General features: G+C 35.4%; 6 protein-coding genes across 8 annotated transcripts; 3 read left to right on the top strand and 3 right to left on the bottom strand.

The window, feature by feature from the left end:
- Positions 1-872: 872 nt before the first annotated feature.
- Positions 873-1,704, bottom strand: RNASEK (Ribonuclease kappa). The gene is made up of 3 exons (XM_066389779.1): positions 1,542-1,704; positions 1,368-1,487; positions 873-1,296 (listed from the first exon to the last, which is right to left on the bottom strand). Exons 1-3 carry the CDS (start codon positions 1,608-1,610, stop codon positions 1,195-1,197), a joined length of 291 nt encoding a protein of 96 aa, XP_066245876.1. The 5' UTR covers positions 1,611-1,704; the 3' UTR covers positions 873-1,194.
- Positions 1,705-1,996: 292 nt separating this feature from the next.
- rush (rush hour) lies at positions 1,997-6,289 on the top strand. Of its 3 annotated transcripts, XM_066389134.1 has the most exons (9): positions 1,997-2,148; positions 2,503-2,567; positions 2,789-2,990; positions 3,043-3,171; positions 3,328-3,434; positions 3,490-3,649; positions 4,547-4,629; positions 5,461-5,503; positions 5,685-6,289. In XM_066389134.1, the coding sequence occupies exons 1-8, from the start codon at positions 2,133-2,135 to the stop codon at positions 5,491-5,493; spliced, it is 795 nt and encodes a 264-aa protein (XP_066245231.1). In that variant the 5' UTR covers positions 1,997-2,132; the 3' UTR covers positions 5,494-5,503; positions 5,685-6,289. The 3 variants fall into 3 exon arrangements, with proteins under 3 accessions (XP_066245231.1, XP_066245230.1, XP_066245229.1); XM_066389133.1 differs by lacking the exon at positions 5,461-5,503; XM_066389132.1 differs by lacking the exons at positions 5,461-5,503; positions 5,685-6,289 and adding an exon at positions 5,076-5,437.
- Positions 6,290-8,009: 1,720 nt separating this feature from the next.
- LOC136408756 (uncharacterized) lies at positions 8,010-16,274 on the top strand. Its single transcript, XM_066389900.1, has 10 exons — positions 8,010-9,297; positions 10,516-10,653; positions 10,705-10,948; positions 11,584-11,706; positions 12,334-12,388; positions 14,376-14,593; positions 14,647-14,888; positions 14,952-15,443; positions 15,504-16,041; positions 16,096-16,274. Exons 1-10 carry the CDS (start codon positions 8,280-8,282, stop codon positions 16,202-16,204), a joined length of 3,177 nt encoding a protein of 1,058 aa, XP_066245997.1. The 5' UTR covers positions 8,010-8,279; the 3' UTR covers positions 16,205-16,274.
- Positions 16,232-17,663, bottom strand: LOC136408102 (uncharacterized). The gene is made up of 3 exons (XM_066388911.1): positions 16,943-17,663; positions 16,535-16,893; positions 16,232-16,478 (listed from the first exon to the last, which is right to left on the bottom strand). The coding sequence occupies exons 1-3, from the start codon at positions 17,548-17,550 to the stop codon at positions 16,288-16,290; spliced, it is 1,158 nt and encodes a 385-aa protein (XP_066245008.1). The 5' UTR covers positions 17,551-17,663; the 3' UTR covers positions 16,232-16,287.
- Positions 17,664-19,014: 1,351 nt separating this feature from the next.
- bisc (biscotti) lies at positions 19,015-20,308 on the top strand. The gene is made up of 3 exons (XM_066389263.1): positions 19,015-19,380; positions 19,820-19,901; positions 19,961-20,308. Exons 1-3 carry the CDS (start codon positions 19,170-19,172, stop codon positions 20,235-20,237), a joined length of 570 nt encoding a protein of 189 aa, XP_066245360.1. The 5' UTR covers positions 19,015-19,169; the 3' UTR covers positions 20,238-20,308.
- Hsc20 (iron-sulfur cluster co-chaperone protein HscB-like protein, mitochondrial) lies at positions 20,231-21,117 on the bottom strand. The gene has a single exon (XM_066389262.1). It carries the CDS (start codon positions 21,048-21,050, stop codon positions 20,316-20,318), a length of 735 nt encoding a protein of 244 aa, XP_066245359.1. The 5' UTR covers positions 21,051-21,117; the 3' UTR covers positions 20,231-20,315.
- Positions 21,118-21,246: the final 129 nt, after the last annotated feature.

Raw genomic sequence — 21,246 nt, 5'->3', positions numbered from 1 at the left:
ATCATATGACCTATATCGCTTGATTTGGGAAATTTAAGGTGTTAAAAAACAACTAATCTTTTCGAAAGGGTTTGGCAGTCACTTAGGAGAAGATTGGATTTATATATCCTAGTAAGTGATAATCATTTCAAACTATAATTGTAGATTTTTGAAGTGTTAATTATAATTATTGTTTTGCGTTTAATTAAATGTCTTCAAAAATGTGCATGAGTGTTAGGATTTTAATTTTCATATCGAAAACGAAATAAGATGCGAAAAAATATCAAAGAACAGCAGAGTTGCATTTTTAGTTGGTCTATTATAAATAGTTATGAAAATTCAAAATGGTACTGAGCGTTATTTTTTTTTTGTGTCTTAAGATTCAGGCAGATCAGCCTCGTGAGTATGTTCTGGAAATTTCTGAATAAACTAGTGATATATCTAAAAACTCATATTGTTTTTAAACGGTGAAAAATTTTGATCGAAATTAAAATCTTTTTTATTTATATAGTGAAAAACAGATTTTTTCTTAACTTTAACACCCTGTATTTCCGAAATAAAGCGATTCCAGACATGTTTTTGTACGAGTTTTTTCTTATTTTGACCCAAGGAATGTTCCGTCAAAATTATGCCGTATGTTCAGAAAGCACCCTGAATAAAATTAATTGTAAACAGGAGTATAGTCTAGGTAATTTCTTTGTGTACAGTTTTGTCATATTTATAGATATTAGGCAGATTTAGTCATAGTAAAACATATTAACCTTCTCCGAGTTTTTTTTAAGTGATTGAGAATCCTGTATTCATAGGCAGTTAAATATACATTGATATTTTATATCTCCTTGGCCTAGTATATGTTATTTCAATTCTGTGTCCTTTACTTGAAAATAAACACGTTTTTAAACACTAAATAACGGTATATGTGAGTACAATTACAGGACCAAAGTTGACCATGATAATCATAAAGCAAAATAGTAAATTGAGTTATTAAAATTTTAAATCTTGTATATCTACAATAATAATTTCTAAACCTTTTGAAGACACATCTACTACTGTAAAAATCCACAATGCAACATTTACAATGACAGCACTTTTAAATCTTACAACCCTAGTTCTGGAATGAACAATAATAATTACAAATACTGTGTTGCGATCACTTATAGCACTCTACAAGACTCAAGTAATTCCAGTTGATAAATCAATAGAAATGATTCGATATTAGACACTTAAAGATGACCTATTGTTTAGCCAGAATTGGTGGGCAGAGAAGGCTAAGGTGATCAGGTAAAGAAGGGCTGCGATCCAACAATTATAGGCGTTCTGAAAGAAATATTTGTTGATCCAAGAAGAATGTTGGTTGAACAATTTTAGCCCCCTTAGTCTCAACGTACCTGTACATAACCGTGCGTCATTTTCGAGTAAAAATCTTCAATGGATTTGTATTCTTCAACTTTTGGGACGTCCTCTGCAAGGGCCACAGCTTCAACATAGTAGAAGATCCCCATAAGAGCCTGGGATTGTATGATAACTTAAAGGGTGTTTTCTAGCAAACAAAAGCGACTTACCAATTGCACTATACCCCAGGCACTTATAATGAGGCCGCACAGGGATAATTTCGGTCCGCAAATGGCCATTTCTGGTGTAATTTCTCGGTTTTTTGGGCCAAAATGTATTGTAGAACTTTAGAAGTCGAACCTATACAGTGTCATGTGATTTATTGACGTTTGGGAGGGGGATTGAACGACCGAAATCAGGTGACTATCATCAAGTGACTCTGAAGATCCGCATGTCAAAAAGAATGGTAAATTTGCGGCAAAACTAGAAAAATTAGCTTAAATATCTGACTTATATAAACAATTAAACCGTTTTTGAGTAGTTATTATTAATATAATGTACATTAAGAAATAATTTTGGCATTTTTTACCAATGTTGTGCGGTATGGTTTAATAGGAGTATTATGGGGTCACTCCGAACTATGTCCCTTACTCCCTTTTGAAAAATAGACATACTTTACTCCTCCCTGAAACTGACAACTCTGTCACCTTTACTTGTCCGTAAATAATAGGAAGTGAAGCAAGTTTGGTTAGCCAAGTAGGTGATTATTCATATTAACAAAGTTCGGAAATAATTCCTTTGATCAATCATAAAATCTTGGAATGGTGGACAAATTGGGTAAGTTATCCCTCTTCCCGCATTACTACAGTTTCTTTTCCGTCCCAAACTAGTCTATTCACCCTTAGAAGACAACCATTAGATGGGACTGGTAATTCCCAAGAAGTTCCGCCTATCAGCCTTATAAAGTCGAAATTGTTGTTACAAATGATTTTTCATGGTCTGTTTGATATCCCCCTATTGTATTTTTGCCTTATGAAAGTGTATGATTTCCAAAACTGATTTAATTGCATAGCAAAGAGAGTTCTAGATGAGTCACTTTTGAAGCATTATTTTGAACACACCAAGTGATGTGAATTTTTGCTTTCTTGGAAGATTCATTGGCTTTGTAATATTTTTAAATGTCTGTTGTAGTGAATAGTGAGGCCAATGCCAGACGCATTGCAATGGTTGAGAACTGTTTTGGGAATTCTGGACAGGTGAGTTGATGAAACTTAATTAATACAAAATCTTCCCATTAATTGCATAAAAGTACATTATGTGATTTGGATACAAAATTGACAAAGTATTTAATGATTAATACCACCACAAAATGACATTGGTGGTTTTAAATTCGTCTTGCAACTTAATTTGACTTGAGTAACTCAATTTGGTATTCCAATTAATTTTATCATTAGCTGAGCCTTGAAATCAATTTCAGCCCTTAGCAGTCCCTGGTCGAGTTTTAGTAGGAGAGGGAGTCCTTACAAAAATGTGCCGAAAAAAACCTAAAACCCGCCAGTTTTACTTATTCAACGACATTCTAGTTTACGGCAACATTATAATCAACAAAAAGAAATACAACAAGCAGCACATCATCCCTCTTGAGGAAGTTAAATTGGAGAGTATAGAGGATGACCCTCGTGAGTTTAGTCCTTAATGATTGGTTTGTTAATTAACTATGGCAACTCTCAGGTGGTTATCAGCATGGATGGCTGATCAAAACTGCCTCAAAGTCTTTCGCTGTGTACGCCGCCACCGCCATTGAAAAAGGCGAATGGATGGCTCATATAAACAAGTGTATTGATGACTTACTTAGGAAAAGTAAGTGTGCGCTATGCCCCGTTATTAAGAAAGCATTAACGCGATAAGTGAAAGTGTTATTTTCGCGATTGTAGGTCGTTTGCCTAATTTGCATTCGTCCTACTGCAATGTGGGCAGAGGAAGTTGTAAAAAAGTGCATGTCTCTCTTTGTTTTAGGTGGTAAAAAGGCTGTTGCGGAACATGCAGCAGTGTGGGTGCCGGATAATAAAGCGCCGGTGTGCATGCACTGCGAAAAGACACAGTTCACTCTAATAAATCGAAGGGTGAGGGTTTTCTTTAAGTTTTCCTCTTAAACTTCAGGATTTTTGTTTTCTTTAGCATCATTGTAGAAAGTGTGGCGCTGTTGTATGCGGACCCTGCTCAAGCAAGAGATTCCTCCTGCCGCATCAAAGCTCAAAACCACTAAGAGTATGCTTACGCTGCTATGATCAGCTCAGCGGAGCGAAGGCCAACAATATGACCGACCAAGCTCAAAAAGGTGAGCTTTGCTGAATCATTGGTTTTTAACAGTTTTGAATGCATTTGTTGACTCATTTTGCATATAATAATAATAATAGTTTTTGCAAAGATAAGAACGGTGAGTAATCGGGTACGAAAAGTGATAATAGCCCGCTTTTGTGATAAACGGGCATTGTTTAGTTTTTGAAGTTTGATATTCACATCCTTTACTCCATTTATTGTTTATTTTTAACAATAAATTCATAGTATTTAAGAATAATTAGTTAGCTTTTTCTATAATTTACAGTTTTCAAATATAAGACCATCTTTAAATTATGCCTTGGCCATTTTGTTGATAAAATTTTTTTAAATGTTCTTTCATATGTCATCAAAATGGTCCTTTCAATGACATCATAATGACTGTTGGTGACATGAAGCATTCACTATTTTATCGATAATATTTGAAATCTGCAAATGTTTAAGAGCAATGTATGTATCTTTTTCTATGGGACAAATTGAATTCTCGATCGTCGCTGAATTATTCCTTCGCTATTTTATCAATATAAATGTTTAAAATGTGGTTATTAATTCCATCACTTAATAACTATAATGATAAAATGAAACATCTAATTATTTTGTCAATAATTTTCAAAGCCAAAAACGACATAATTACAATAGTAGTATGGCTTCTTTAAATGGACAAGTCTAATTGAATTGATATGTATATTATAATTTAATCTTACTATGCACCTGTACAGGATTTTTAGATAAAAGAAAATGTGCCTTCGTCATTTTTTCAACGCATCTATTTTTTTTTATCGTCTAGACATCACGAGAACTAAAATGTACATTCACCATTTGGTTCAGGTGGAAATCCCACTTCGAATTTAAAATAGTCCACAAGCACCATAATGCGTTGTTTTTTTTTTCACTTCAGGCAATAACCAAGATTCTTCCGGGGAAGAAGACTCAGACGATGATGATGACACGCAAAAAGGTCAAGACATGGCTCACGATTTAGTAAGTACCAATCATTGTTATTATATACTGAGTGTTGAAAATTATATATTGCTGATGAGTAAATAACGCATTTTGCATTTTAAAACATCGGGAGAAATCATATAAGTTACATTGAAAACATAATGGTCTTGAGCACGTGCACTCATCAGGTTTTGAAGGGTGATTATTCGTATGATTATGATTTTTGTGAGTTTGAGATGGTGTTTTATTTAAACAGGTAAGTTTCGTTTGTGTCCTTAATTCTGTCCAAAAAATTATTGATTTCTTGAGAATGTTTTTGGATTTTTAAGAACGAAAAAATATAAGCTCTTCTTAGTTTTATGAAAAATTTCTTCGTGTAAATAAGCTTACTGGAGGGTTTCGTTCGGTCGCATGTAAACTGCTTTTGCACGTTAAATTGTTTCTGAGTTTTGAAATGAAAAAAGTGAGTATAATTCGTTTTTCAGTATGCAGTAACGGAAATGCCGAGGTGGTATCAGTGGGGCAGCACTTACTCACATATTATAAACAATCGGGAAAGTAATTCTTCGACAGACTGCATCAGTTGTTTAAATATTAGTATTAGATAGAGTAATTATAATACATATAGTAAATAGATTTTTGGTAGTACTGGCACAGGGTATACGGACCGCAAAGGCTGTGATTGACGGAGAAGCACAAAAATATTTTATTTCTTATATAATTTGTTGTTATATTTATGCGATTTTAAACGTGCGTAAATAATAAAGTTAACCTAAATAAACTGTTATTATTTACACCGCTAAATATTCCTTGTCGCTGTGGGTATCTATTGAACCATAACAGCACTAATATGCATTTTTTTCTTGTTAGTTTAAAAGCCACTGCCTCGGCTATGCCTGCTGACAATATTCTTGTAAGTCTATCTAAGATTTCTGGTTTTCTCTGTTTTTCCAGGAAGAAAATTTTTTTAAAGTAGTTTTAGAGAGTTGTGAGCTTGAACATTTCCCTGTAAAGTGCCATGGAGTTTGAAACAATCGCTTCTTTTAATGTTTTCGCTTCCATTATAAAATGTTTATCCGTGTGTTCTCTTTTAGCCGACATTCTACGGAGACACTGAGAAGACAGAGCAATAATAGTAATATACGTATATTCCGCAAAATTCCGTCGATGAAGAACGATGTCAGGAGAGAGTGGTGTAACTAGGAAAATTTGAGTAAAATGCAAGGCAAGAGAGAAAGGAGAAAATAATAAAATATTTTTAATATGAACTCACTAATATGTATCTATTTACGGGCTAAGTCGGGATATCTACGCAGAAAGAAGAAGTCAAATTAAACTCGTTCCACCCCCATTTTTGTTATGTGTATTTTTTTATTTAATTATTAGTCAACTAGAAGGTCCAAGCTTCATTTGTTAACTAACAAAAGTCAGTCTATATCTTTAATAATTTTGTACATACACAAGTAATTTTTGTTTGTTAATTTATTACTATGATCACTGTCCTGATGCAAATCAGAGTAGTGCGTATTTTTTTCATATTTATACGATAACCATCCTCATATAGTGTAATAATGATACTTCTGGTGAACAGGGAGATTATTCTCCAGATATAGATAAATATATTGTTTGATATGATGTGATGACTATCAACGCAAAAAAGAAAATTATTATTATTAAATAAATGAATAAGTAATAAATAGACGTTACTTTTATTTATTTTTTTAGCTAAATTATGATGAAACTAAGTTACATTTTCATTAAGTTTTCTTAGGCAAGTCATTATGGTCTGTGAAAGTCAATCGAATTTGAAGATGACAATGCCATAAAAAACATTTTTTGGAAAACACAAAACTCCCCCAGAGGGGGTATTTTATTCTCATCAATTAGTGCTATCATATATAAAAGGACATTGTTCTTGTTGTTTCTCATGACCTGGTAGATAATCATTTTGTATAAATGAAATCAGATCAGCTTACAAATTTTTAGTATCTTATAGGACATTTTAGAGAACGAAACCTGCAAATTGCATCGATTTACATTGTTTATAAAATCAAAAAGAAATGCTTTGAACTCATATGGAACCAAACCGACCCAATTGATCCCCGATAAGTATCTGGATAAATTTTCATCCTAACAATAAATTAAATTAATCATTCCTAAAAAGAGTCAATCGTTGTTGGCTTATGGGAAAGAGGTAAGTAACCCATAATACCTATGATAGGCTAAAAAATGCCCAATGTTTCCACTTGGACTTAAAATTTTTTCGTTTGTTGGAATCTCTAGTTTAGTGTTGGCTCATTCTTTCTGATTCACCCTGTATACATAATTATATCAATGTATATATAATAATTTTCGATAGAGAATTTATTCATCCTTCAGATACCATCCAAAAATACAGGGTGTTCCATTTAAGATTATGATTTAACACCCGTGTTTATTTCCTTGTGATATCGCACTAATTTTCCCACGCCCTGTAATTAAATTCAAAAAATTTATAATACTACAAGATACAGATAACTAATAAGAGTCTGTAGCTCAAATTTCAGCTCTCTAACTATGATAATTGAAAAGATATGCGCTTTTCGATTAAGAGTTGTTTATTGCCAAATCAGCCAAAAATAATTTTTATTTCGAAAATGTAATAAAATACAGGATGTGCCATTTAAAATAACCAAGTTGTTGTCAGTTATACATAAATGTGGCAACGTCGCAACGATACCAACATTTTAATTGAACAGATCAAACTCCATTACATCGGTACCCAAAATTTCAGATCTCTAGCTATATTCGAATCCCGTAAACTTTTAACGGGACACTCGCCGCGAATGGCCCTGTATGTATTTTGAGCCATGATGCGATCGCTTTTCAATGTCTGCCACTTGTACAATGCGGTTTGAGTTCGATATTTTTATGGGAATCCCATCAGTAATTATGGTAGTTACTGTAGAATCAATAAGGAAACCTACCTAATGGGGCGAATTTACCTTACCTAATGGGGGAATTTAGAATTTACGGCTCGTGCCTTAGGCATTTCGTGGAATTGCCAATTTTCGTAATGTGCTGGTGAGTTTCAAGTCCCCCGTACATTTTCCGGTTTTTTATAGTCCGTGCAAATTGAACTTTTTGTCTTATCCTTAACGCCAGAAGAGATGACGAAGACAGTTTTGAACATCATTAACGAATAAACTTTGCATTTTTCTTTCCTCGACGCAATTTGATTAAAGGGGCCTTCAGCTTTTTTCTGGTACTCATAAATTACCCTTTGTAATTACCAACTCCGCGGGGGTTCTGCGCGCCATCAATTACTCACTAAAAGCTCTCAGTTTGCGCGAGATAACGCCAATAATTACCGATGCCGCATAAACCACTCTATTTAATCTAAACATTTAATGCGACTTTTTAGCGTAATAACTTTAAAAAAATCTATTGAAGGTTCAAATCAGCCTGCACCCAACGAGCGACCTTTCTAATGCCACGACCATACATCCGATTACGTGGTCGGATCAGTTTTTCTCTCTGGCCGCAAATACCTGCGCATCTTCTAAGGTCGCTCTTCAAACTGGTTTTCCCAGAATCTTCGTTAAATTATTCAGTTCCTGAATCCCTTTCTCTCCGCTCTTGAACCTCGCGATGCCGTCTCCAACACGTCTAGTTGTTGTTTATTAATTGTTGTGTACATACGCGAAAAAATGGAGTCTACAGCTGATTTAGTGACCCAATCCGAGGCGAAGTCGTTCAAGCAGATGTCGGTCAAGGAGCGCTTGTCCTACATCAAGGAAGTGGTCACTGTCGAACCCCTAATTGCCGCCTACATCATTTCCGCCATCCTGGTGAAGCCCGCTTTGCTGATCCTACAATACGAGAAGAGCTGCAGGGCCAATTTGGCCCTTAACGATACCGTGTGCGATAACATTGTTAAGGGGGATGGAGCGATGTTCCCGGAGCAAGGGGCACAAGTGCAGTTTTTGATTAGCGAAGTGCAGTCTTGGCAAACCCCAGTTCAGAGTATCATGCCTTTGATTTTAGTGCTGTTCCTCGGGTCCTATAGCGATAGACACAGACTCAGGAAACCCTTTTTGCTGCTTCCTTTAGTGGGGGAATTGTTCTCTGTCGCAGGTTGCATTCTCTCTGTGATCTTCATGAAGCAGCTACCCCTGGAAGGCTTTGCGGTGTTCCAAACGATTATCCCTTCCTTGTTTGGAGGACAAACTATGTTGGTCATGGCAGTTTTCGCATATATCGCCGATGTGAGCACCCTGGAAATGCGAACTTTAAGGGTGGGAATAGTGCAGATAGTGATAAACGCCTGCGTTCCCATATTCCAGTCTTTCAGTGCTGTCCTTTTCGAGGCGATCGGCTACACTAGTATCCTGCTAATTGCAGGATTTCTCTATACTTTTGCTATAATATACGGGGCGTTTTGGATTACAGAGCCTAAAAGGCCCATCGTGAACACAGATAAGAAACATTTGCTGGCCGATATGTTTGACCCTAAGCATGCTATTGAGACCTTTAAGCTTCTGCTGAAGAAGAGCAAGGAAAATGATAGGTTGTTTGTAGTGCTGCTGCTCATTGGCATGTTCGTTTATTCAATGGTGAATGTGGGGGAAGAAACTGTATTCTTCTTGTACACTAAAGGATTTTTGAACTGGAGCGTTGTGGAATACACGTCGTTTCTCACCGCAAATACTCTAATACATTTGGTGGGTAAGTACGGTTTCTTTAAAATCATTTCAATATTACCCGGATACTTTTATTTTTGCAAGCAATTTCAGCCATTTATAAGACAATTAGAATTCCTATAATTATTATTTCCAACGTACAAACCAGTTTTCTCTTTTTATGCTTATTAAAAAAAACTGATCAGTGGCGGACGTAATATCAAAAGATTAGAATTCGCTAAAAGAATTTGATTTGCATCGATGAGCATTAATGAAAACACTAAATAAAAACAAAATTTCAAGTAAGGATAAGCCAACAACGTAACAAATGGAACAAACGAATTTAGGACACAGCTGGACCTTAAAAATGACCCTGATGCACCAGCGATTTAGAAAATATGCTTGCTGAGGGCCGGCGACATGGTCTAACAATTCCCTTTTCGCGTCGAAAGAACTTTATAATTTGAAAAATATTTACTTAAGAAAAGCTTTCTTTTGTAAGATTCTAGTAAAGTTTGTCACCAAAATGTCAAGAGATATTTTTGTCCGAGCCCTTAGTAAAGAGCGAATGTTATTTTCAGTCAGCTTTAATTAAAAATAGCCTACATTTCCATCCATACTTACGTCATATACAACATATCTATATACAGGATGTATCATAAAATGTGGGCTGGCTATACATAGCGGGTTGCTACGTCTAAAAATAAGAACAAAAAATTATATCAACATGGGCCCGGAAGTGCTTCCTAACAGAAATACAGCCCTTTAAAGATGGTGGATGGATAAAAAGTGGTTTTTATTTAATGTCGTTGGATTTACTTTGGACAGAGTTTTCAATTTTAGTACGATTTTTGCTAGTATTAGTACCTAGTTTTAGGAATTGGTCGCAATTTTCTGCCATGTTCAGGGGCGGAGTTGGAGGAGGGATGCTCTTGGTTTTTACTCCTAACTCTTCCCACTGGTACTTTTTCACATTTTTTTGTTACAGAATATGACTTTTTTAACGTAGAAGTCCGCTATGTATGGCCACCCACATTTTTTGATACACCCTGTATATTAATAACAGAGGCGTACCAAAGCAAACTTATAACTGAGAAGCATCACGGGAGAAAAATAATTTCTGAAAAATCCATAGAACTGCTACTGCTAATAAATGCAAATAAACGTTTCCTGCGTCGATGCAACAATTAATTAATCAGCAATAAACGACAGAAATATCTTTAAATGATGCAATAACATTATTTTCAATTTTTATGGGTTTTAGGCACCATAGTGGCAGTGCCGCTGTTCACCAAAATACTGAAGTTGCACGACTTGGTCATTCTTCTCTTGACCTTCGCGGACAAAATCGTATGCAATGTTTTCTTCGGACTGGCCAAGGATAGCGTGTTAATGTATGTTGGTAGGTGCTGAAACAATATCATGAGGTCACATTTCCTAACAAATATTATAGGTGCAGCTGTGAGTTTCATCACTGGAGTAACCGGCATATCGCTACGCTCCTTGGCCACCAAAGTGGTGTCCGAAAATGATTTGGGCAAGGCGCAGTCCCTTTTCGGTATAATGGAGGTTATCGGGCCTGCGATAGCAGGCCCTGTCTACAATATCGGAATATATACTCACACATACGAAGTTCTACCTTCGGCGTTATTCTACTTTAGCGCGATTCTCTATGCTCTCTACCTAATATCTATAGTGTAAGTGTTTCATTAAAGTAAAGGGTGACCGACGGGAACCTAACCGTTACGAAATGAGCCGTACATAGTTATTTTTTACAAAAAAGTTAATTACAATTCATAAAATGGTTTATTATTACATGCCAATTGATAACGTGTGAAAAATTATGTCGGGTAGGTGGTGTCCCTCCGCCGGAATACAGGTTTCCAATCCTCGCACGAAATTGGCCATTACCCGAGCCATCATTTCAGCGTTGATTTGAACGACTTCTTGAAGGCCCCCGAGATCACCGGACTTAAGCACATGTAACTTTTTTTGTGGGGGTATTTGAAAGTGCGTGTTTACTCTCATCAACCCTGTACATTGCCAGAACTAAAGGAGGCCATCAGAGAAGAAGTCGCTCAAATCAACGCTAAAATGATGGCTCGGGTAATAGCCGATTTCGTGCGAAGATTGAAAACCTGAACTCAAGCGGAGACACACCGCATATCCGACATAATTTTTCACACTTGATTAAATAGCACGTAATAATAAACCATTTTATGAATTATAATTAAACTTTTTGTAAAAAATAACTGCGTACAGCTCATTTCAAAACCGTTAGGTTCCCGTCGGTCACCCTTTATTAATTAGGTAATTATGTAAATATTTTTAGGTGGATGTATGTAAGACATAAACGGAAAATAGCGCCGAATAGTAACGAGATGAATGAAATTAAGAATAATAAAGTTGCGTACGAGAAACCGGTGTCGATGGAAGAGATCCAAATTACTCACATGTAAAGTGGCCTATTTCCGAATAGATTTGTAGGTGTCGATTAAGTGAGGAATGCCATATGAGAAACGATGTGATTGTGAGATATTTTTATAGTATGCAGGACGTCCAGATATTCTATGACCGCAATTATCTCAAAAACTCGTAGAGATTGAAAAACGGTTTAAATACAAAAATCATAAGATGGAGGCAGATATTTAGGCCAGATGTAATCTTAAACATACGGGGTGTAAAACACACACATTTATAAAATTGTCTTTAAATCTAATGAACTTTTTTGAGCCATCCCTTAAAACTATGTTAAGTAAATTTTTCTGTGTCTAGTAAGTTTTGAGATAATTGCTGGCACATAAAATCTGAGATGCCCGGTATAGAATTTTTTAATCTCTTCAATAGTTTTTAACATAGACCGCTTTTACTTGAAGTTTATTTAATTGAAATAGACTAATTAGACTAGTCTAAGTGAAACTTGAATTGTTTAGGTATTAAAAGTTGGAGGGTTGCTGTGAAACCTACAGAAATGCCCAAAAATTATTCTTTAATTAACCTTTCGATTAAAAAAATATTTTGAATAAGGTCGAAAACGATGTCGTCTCCAAAAAAATTGTGTTATAGTTTCAATATTGTTTAGGTTTCAACTACATATTTTAACTACATACACAACTTTATCGAAGAAAAACCAAGAGGTAAGAAGACCTAAAAGCCCCAAAAATATTTTTATTATTTTGCTTAAAATTCCTCTTAAAAAATCCGAGTTCAAATTATATTAATTGATCATAAATTTGATTTAAAAAACTTAATGAAAATACCGGACAAAATGGTGACTGAACCTTCACCATTATAATGTTGCCAGATTTCCAGTTCATCGTTTATGAAAAATTTAGTTTGCTGTCAATTTAGTAGTCGACCATGAAATTTATCAACCAAGTAAACACTAAATTATCAACGCGTTATTTTTGAATTTTGATACTTTTTGAAGGTTTCTTCAGGCAAAATTGTTCGCAGTTCTGACGTTTTAAAAGGAACTTTAAACGTTTGAATGTTAATAACCTACAAACAAACACAAAAACTGATTTCTTGCTGAACTCGGTGAGTATTTTTACTACATATTTGGCGTCGTTGCATTTAGTAAGCAACGGTTTTACCCCTAAAAATAAATTAGAAACTTTTGTTAGTTTTTGTTCTATTAGTTTCAACCAAAAAGCTGTCCTAGAATATTAAAAACTCCGCTTCGCGATGCCGCAAAGAGATAGTTGATTATTTTGTTGGTCCACTTTTCGTGCGGTTTTTGACAGCTTCTGCAGTCATTTTGTTAACTGTTTGCTTGCTGTAAATAAAATATACAGTGTTGGGGTAACAGTTTGTAATCTACAGAGTGTCCAAAAACTGGTTTGAACTTTGAAAAAAGGCGCTCAGGTTAACGCTGGTGTGCAAGGTGAACTGGCATTTTTGAATTTTGGTAAGTGACGAATTTACTATTAAAAATATATAATTTTGATCGGTTTTGTTATATTCCTTGCAGTTAAAAAGGGATTATCAACATCTGAATCGCTCCGCTGAGTCGCGACAATAAAGTTAAACCGACAATGGCCCGAAAGGAATGTTAAACAACAGCACACTTGTCAAAGGTTCATTCTTCTGCTGGTCAACTTTTCGCGACCCTTTCGACGACTCCTGCCGCCATTTTTGTGAACTTTTCTGACGCTGTCCTAAGTTCCGTTTAATTGATCCCGGCTTTTGCCCCGATTGTTAATCGCCGTCTTTAATATACTCGTTTGTTAAAGTGATTATGTTAGTTATATTGTAAGACGAAAAATAAGACGAAAAATTGTTTAAAAGCAGGACCGGTATATTTTGTTTTTTGTGTATTCAGAAGCGCAAAACCCCACTTCTTGACATTAAGAGCCCCGACAAACAAATTATAAATGATCATTGAACTGTTGTTGTTATAGCGCCCATTTAAGCTGTTTACTTATCTTTAACCCGAACTGGCCAAGGGGAGATAGAAAATAATGCAAAATCGGTATGCACCGCCAACAACTGGTCCGATTAAGAAATAATGGTTTCAATAGGCATGTGGCAAGCTCCATGATGAATCGCTGTTTTCCTTTGAGCGGCTAGATAATAAGGGAGACGTTCGTGTTTTCAGGGAATGTGCCGAAATAAATAATGATGAGGCAAAGATTGGGCATAAACTATTAAAGGTAAGTGTCGAATTATTAGCGATTTAATATTTTTTGGATAAATATGCATAAAAGATCAGATTTCTATTATTTATACTTGTGATGGTAACCGTTAGATTCTTCCTTGAATTGTGACTCTTAATACACCGTTTTTTCTTCCGGTCATTGTAGTAAATTATAAGCTTCGGATGAAAATGCGAAGCATCACAAAAACATCAAATACCATTGTTTGTTCACCGCTTAAAAAACTCATACGGTCGTAACTTATAAAATCCGAAGGCTGAAGCAGAATTCTGCATATTATTTACCCATAGGGCAGCTTCTACCTATTCGCCAGTCTTGTTCTTTCTCTAGCACAAAACTTATCGCATAACAATTCAGATCTATACCTCTGTCATACATACCATTCTGCAAACCACCACACACATTTACCTACACTTACCTAACTAGACCGCTATCTTTTAGTCTAGTCGTACTTGACCTTTACTAGTTTCTCATCATCAGGTTTGGAATCTCTTTCAGCATTCGGCGCATCGTACTGTCTAGCATGTGTGCGGAAAAGCTGAAAATTCCTAGACGCACTTTTAAGGACACGATCAAACACTTGAAAGAGGTGATCACCGTAGAACCCTTGATCGCCTGCTACCAGATGGCTTTGTTCGTCTCTAAGCCGGCTTTGGACAATTTGGAGTTTGAGAAAGCGTGCAAGTAAGAAGAAAAGTAAAAGCACACAGTTATCGATAGAACGGAAGGAATTTAAGGGTTAATCTGAGGTACGATTCGGGCATCTGCAAGGCAATACTCAGCGGAAACCACTCGCAGCACAAATCAGAAAATGAGGAGGTACAGAGAGTGATCAGCACCATGCACTCCTGGCAGCAGCCAGTGCAAAGCTTTACTCCCTTGATTTTGGTGCTGTTTTTAGGTTCATTCAGCGATAGGCACAAGTGGCGCAAACCCTTCCTTTTGATGCCTTTAGTCGGAGAGCTTTTTGGTGTAGTTGGTAGGTTTCGCGTACTTCCCCACAACAGTCATTTACAATGAACACTATATATGTATGTATTAGGCTGCATCATGTGCACTCTATTCATGACGCAACTCCCCTTAGAAGTTCAAGGAATATCCCAAAAAATTATCCCTTCCCTCCTAGGGGGGCAAACCATGCTGGTGATGGCCACCACCGCTTACATCGCGGATATAAGTTCAGTGAAAATGCGAACATTTCGCCTGGGAATAGTGCAAATAGTGATCAGCGTAGTGCTACCGACGGTCCAATCATTTAGCGGAATTTTGTTTGTGAAGGCCGGATATATGAGCGTTTTAACTGTTTCTGCGATTCTGCATTTTGTAGCATTATTATATGGAGTGTTATGGATTAAAGAGACTCAGAAGGATCGAACTAAAAAGTTTGAGCGGTGCGTGTTGGCGGACATGTTCAATCCTGAGCATACAAAAGAAACTTTTAATTTGTTAATGCAGAAAAAGAGGGAGAATAATGATAGGTTGTTGGTTTGGCTACTGATTTTGATGGCGTTTTTGCAGAGGGCTGCGTTTGATGGTAGGTTTCTTATTGCTTTTCGCAGATGAAATACTTTTTGTCCTATACCTAATAATGCAGGCGAAAGCAATGTTCTATATTTATACACTCAAAACGTGTTTCAATGGACCCCATTAGAGTACAGCTACTTCCTAACTGTTAACTCTCTAGTGGCCCTTGGAGGGCATCTGTTCGGAGTTCCATTATTTACCAAGGTGTTCCACTTCAGCGATTCAATTATACTCCTAATTACTCTAGCGAATAAAATTATCACAAACATCTTTTTCGGTTTGGCCCAAACTCCTCAATTATTTTATGCTGGTAAGATCAACATATTTTATAATATGGCTAATAAACTAGAAACATTTGTATTAGGTGTGGCGGTCAGTGCTGTTACCAGAGTGTACAGAACTGCCAAAAAGTCTTTAGCCACTAAAATTGTGGCTAAAAATGATGTAGGAAAGGCTCAGTCTTTGCTGGGGATTGGCGAAGTTTTAGCACCTGCCGTGTTTGTCCCGATTTACAATAAAATAATCTATTTTAAAACCTTAGACACATTTCCCGCTTCATTTTTCTTTTTCAGCATTTTGCTCTACAGTGTGTGTGGCTGCTTTGTAGTGTAAGTGCAGCGCATATGCTTTTCATTTAAATTAAATAGTAATAAATCTTTTAGGGCGATGTATATAAGGATTTTCAGAGAAAAAAATATTAGCGTTGTTCCTTCACATCCAGAGGACCCAACAATCATTAATGAGAAAGTAATAGAAACAATTCACTTGTAATTGTCATGATACAATATTTTTGAAGCATATCTGTGATAAAATTATATTTAATTATTTACAAATGTAAATATATCTACAAAAAACTAAAATTTATACTCAGTAACAGGACGCTTTTTCTTCTTCTCCTGTTCACTCAATTTAAGGCCAATATCCACAATGTCTTTAGACAATATTTTCACTAATTTCTCATTGTTATACACTGCAGGGAGCTTAACATTATTCTGCAAAGCCCAGTAGATAATCTCCTTACATTGTCTAAAATCCCCTTGTTGAACTAAAACAATTGTTCACTAAGAATACAAAAAATCTTCATACCTATCTCCCACTTACTCCAATAATTAATGAGGGACAAAATCACTTGACACACCTCAGAATCCATCTTGAGCCTCAATAAGACTTCGATCAACTGGTAGACCACTTCAGTGTCATGTTGCTGAAGTGTAGCTTTAACAACATAAGAAATTTTATTTACTATAACTTTGCATAAACCCTGGTACTTATCAAGAAAGCCTAATGCGAGTTGTTGGTCAGAAAACCATTTACTGAGAATACAAGCCTGCCACAGACAGCCCAATGTGAAGTAATCATTATGGTCTCTAATTAGCATCTCTGAGAAATTTATTAAAGAAATGAGACTTGCTTCACTGTGGTTTGCAACACTGCTCAAAATCAAATGTTCTAAAATGTTCCTAAATAGATGCTACTGAATAATACTCTTTATAGGTATTTTGCCCTTACCTAATTTGCCTCCTCATATAAACATTTTCTTTATAAACTCTCTGAAAAATCTCTAGGGACTTTATAATATTTCCCTTAATCCATACAGCTTCGGCAATATAGTGCTCAAAATTAGAGTTTTCCTCAAGAAGTTCTGGCCGAATTTTTTCACACAGCTGAGAAATCCATATTATTGTATCTTTGTCACCATTATAAGAGCATAGAGGGACTGAATTTAAGAGAACAGCCAATGAAGGAACTTTGTCATACTTTACACATTGTTTTGCCAGGTCAGTCAATGCTTTCCAATCATCATAATCAATTGCTTGTTGAAATAAATTATTTATACTCTCAATATCCATATGTTGTATTGTGTGAGGTGAGTTTTTCATGAAAAATGAGTCAGTTGTTGAGGTTTTTGCGGCTTGATTTCGGGCCAGGGCTTTACGTCTTTCCCATTTGCTACTTTTATTTTGTACAAGTTTGGATGTGAAGGTGTCCAATGCGTTATTGTCTTCGTCATCGGCCCGCTGGTGTATGAATAAAGGGCATATAAACTGTAACTTTCTTGATGTCAGAAAAACCATTGGGCTCAAAAGTCCTATGTGTCTTATGGCTTTTAAGGCCATATGGTCATACAGTTCAATTAATATTCATTTAAGAACTGTTATGATTTTTAGGTGTAAGGGAAATGGTTTTACTGTTTAAATATTTATTAGAGGAATTTGATTAATAAAAAAATATTTATTCATATTATGCATAAATATTGTGCTAAATAAATTAATTAAGTAAAGTGAGGTTAATTTTGAACAAATATTAAATAAGGATCATAACCACTTTCTAAAGCAAAACATAGACTGAAATGTGGCAACAATGCGAGTGGGGCGACAAAATTCAGCCAAATCCAAAAAACCTTTTTTGCTCCTCTTACTAAATGTATCCTCATCTAGTGCCTCCTGTTTTCCTTTATTGTTCATTTTTCGCTCTTCCTTCTGTCCATAATAGAGTTTGCAAACTCGTGAGCGATTTTCAGACACTTGGCCAGAATTTCCGAATCGCGAGTCAGGTTGAAAAGCCCATCCAATGCTCTTTCAGAATGCAAATGACCGATTCTCGGCGATTCCAAGGATTGTCTTAATGGCCTGGCTGTAATCGTTGTAGATGTTGTTTTCTTGCGATTTAAAGTTATTGCCATGGCGTTTTCTATTTAAAGCAAGTTACAAAAAGTTGTTTGTACTCAATTGTTACCACTGACCACATTAATGTCCAATGTTCAAACAGTTAGATAATGGTAAATATGAATTAATGAATTTTTGCCTAATTCCTCCTATTTAAGCTTCTTAGCCATGATATCTGCTTTGGACTTAAAAATGCCAACGAAATGCTCTAGGGTTGAGAAGTGATATACTGGAGCAATGGCCTTTTTATAAGACTTTCATTTGTCTCCTGCAATATATGTGATTTTAGGCTACTTTCTCATTGTTTTTTTGTATTAAATATCTGCCTTTAGAGGTGACCAATCCTTTCCCAAGCTAAGGCAGTAGAAAGTTATACGTATTCCCTTTGATAATAATTTTATTAGGGCTCAGTACAAACTCAAAGATTTAAGGGTCTTTAATAAAAATATTCGCAGTTACTCGCTGTTAGATTTTTTATATTCTTAAATATTTACTGTTAATTATTATATGAAACTATTTTCGCTTCAATAAATATTACTTATTATAATTTTGAAGCTGAAATACGGTCTCGCGTTATTTTTAATACATAAAATTAATTTAAATTATAAAATTTGGTGTATGACGTAATACATTTAAGTAGGTATTTTTAATTTTAAAATAGAAATAAATTAATTTTCCTTCTAGTTTTTGAATATAACAACTACTATTAATAAAGTGTTTTGGTTAGATATTGTCAGAATTGAAAGCACTACCACCAACGTTGCCATTTTTATCATTTAACTAAGTATTATTAATTTTATGGGTTGTTAGCAAACAATGCAGGGCGCTGTCACTAATGGGCATGTTTGTTTATGTTTTATAATTTAGCTAACCTGTTTACGTATTTTTAAAGATATACGGAAAACCAATAATTTTTATTATTAGCCACAGTACACGATCCCTTTTAAGGTGCAGTGGTAGTAGTAAAGATAATGTATAACCACAGATCATACACATGATTAGTGCCTTAAAATATGAACTAAGTTTGAGAGTTTAAATTTCCAAGTTTCAATGTTTCCCCAATTTAAATCATGTCCAGGCTAGTTATTGTAACCTTATTTTGTGTTTCATTGTTCCCTATTAACCATGGGGAAGGTACCACAGTAGAATTGATCCCTGGAAAATTAATTGACTGTGGTACATTACGTATGGGACAGTTTTTATGTCCAGATCCTTCTTATGATCTAGTGGATCCTAAAACTCAGCAAATTCGAGGTTGCACCAAAGAAAACAAGGCGAGAAGTAAGTAGATAATTTTAAGATTATTTTGTAGAAAACAATGTAATAGGTGAGCGTTTTTTAACCTCTGGTTGTGCTTCACGGTAAACAAAGATACATAGAATTAAGAAGTCTGATATCTTTCCTAGATGCAGAAGGATGTACCACTTTAGAAATTCATGGGAAAATAACCATTGGAGACTTGGTTGAATTTGTGGTACCACATGAACCATATGTTTAACCAAGACTTCAGTAGTGATAGACTTGGACATACCACTCCTGTGCATCACCATCAGGAGTCTCATCATAAAGCTTGCACTATACACTTACTAAGGCTGTGATGAATTTTTGAAGCAGTTATTTTGATTCCTTCAATATGCTCTGAAACATGATCAGAGGTTGAAAAAAAGTATAATTTTGAATTGAATTTTTTTTGTATTGAGTTAATGTTTTATATACATAGTTAACTGCCTAGCAGTAGAAGGCCTCATTTGCCAAGAAACGCATAATCGAACCTTCACAAAAGAAGTTTCCTGTAAATGGACGTAAGTTGAATTCCAAGTAGCTCTCCTACAGACCTTTAAGTCTTAAATTCTCATTTTAGTAATGGCTATTCGTTCGAGACCTCTCTGCTGCTTTCAATATTTCTGGGAATGTTTGGCATTGATAGGTTTTATTTAGGTTATCCAGCAATAGGTTTAGCTAAATTCTGCACTTTGGGTTTCATGTTTCTTGGCCAGCTTGTTGATATTATTTTAATCTCCACCCAAGTAGTAGGGCCTCAAGATGGATCTGCCTATGTGATGCCCTTTTATGGGCCTGGAGTGGAGGTGATTTACAGTGATAACTCCACTTATAGATTAAGACAAGATAATTGGTAGAGAAAAATGTTTTTATTGGTTTTGTGTATCACAATTCAGCATAATATGTTAAAATAAATTTTGTTTTATTATTGGTCCTTAATCTATGACACCTAGTTCACGCAAAAACACATTTATCCTATTTCCTAAAGATGAATAATACTTCATTTTAATTACGTAATGTTTTGCTTGTTTTAGATCATTATTCTTGAAACAGTCATCTATATTTTTAATAATATTCTCCAATTGGTTGCGATTTTTTAAATCAAGCTTCTTAAGCTCCTCCACTTCATTAGTGTTTTCCAGCTCCTCATTGAGCTCCATCATTTCCATTAAGAACTCTGGATCATCGACTGTTTGTCCTTCTTCTAAAGAATTTCCTTTCAAATCAAGCAAATGCTCTGCACGTCTTAATGGGACCTGCAAGCTGTTATAAGCTTTGTTGACTAAAGAAGAATAATTTGCCGAAATTTCCTTCTCCTCATTGCTCTTAGTGCTGAATTTATCTGGATGCAAATAGCTCTGCATCTTTCGATACTTGTCCCTCAGCTCTTGAGTATCTAGATTGAATCTCTCTTCCAAATTGAACACTTTGAAGTAATTGTGAGTCTCTTGGGGGTTTTGGATCACATTGCATTCTTCACAGAAGACGTTTGCTGTGTTTTTTCTCTCTAGGCCGCACTTCCAGCACACATTCTGATCGAATCTTTGAGATGCATTTTTGTAGGATGTTATAGTAAATGGTTTAATTAGAGTTTTGAGGGTGTGAAAACTTTCGATGGAGCTGGATTGTAGAATTGGGGAGAGTTGTCTTAGCTTATTGAAGAGGTACATCGTTGTAATGGTTGTAAAAAGAATTAATTTCTGATAATAATTGTGGAATTTGTTCCACTTGAAAAGTGTAAATAAACACGAATTGCTGATTTTTGACAGTTTAGTTATAGATGCGATGTTGCCATTTTTGGAATTTGATATTCTCAAAATTTAAAATAATCGATAGGAAAGTATTTTGTCAACTTTGTAAACAATG

This window comes from Euwallacea similis, chromosome 4 (assembly GCF_039881205.1).
Source record: "Euwallacea similis isolate ESF13 chromosome 4, ESF131.1, whole genome shotgun sequence".
In the NCBI taxonomy this organism is placed as follows: domain Eukaryota; kingdom Metazoa; phylum Arthropoda; class Insecta; order Coleoptera; family Curculionidae; genus Euwallacea; species Euwallacea similis.
This window is presented reverse-complemented; position numbering and strand designations above follow the sequence as displayed.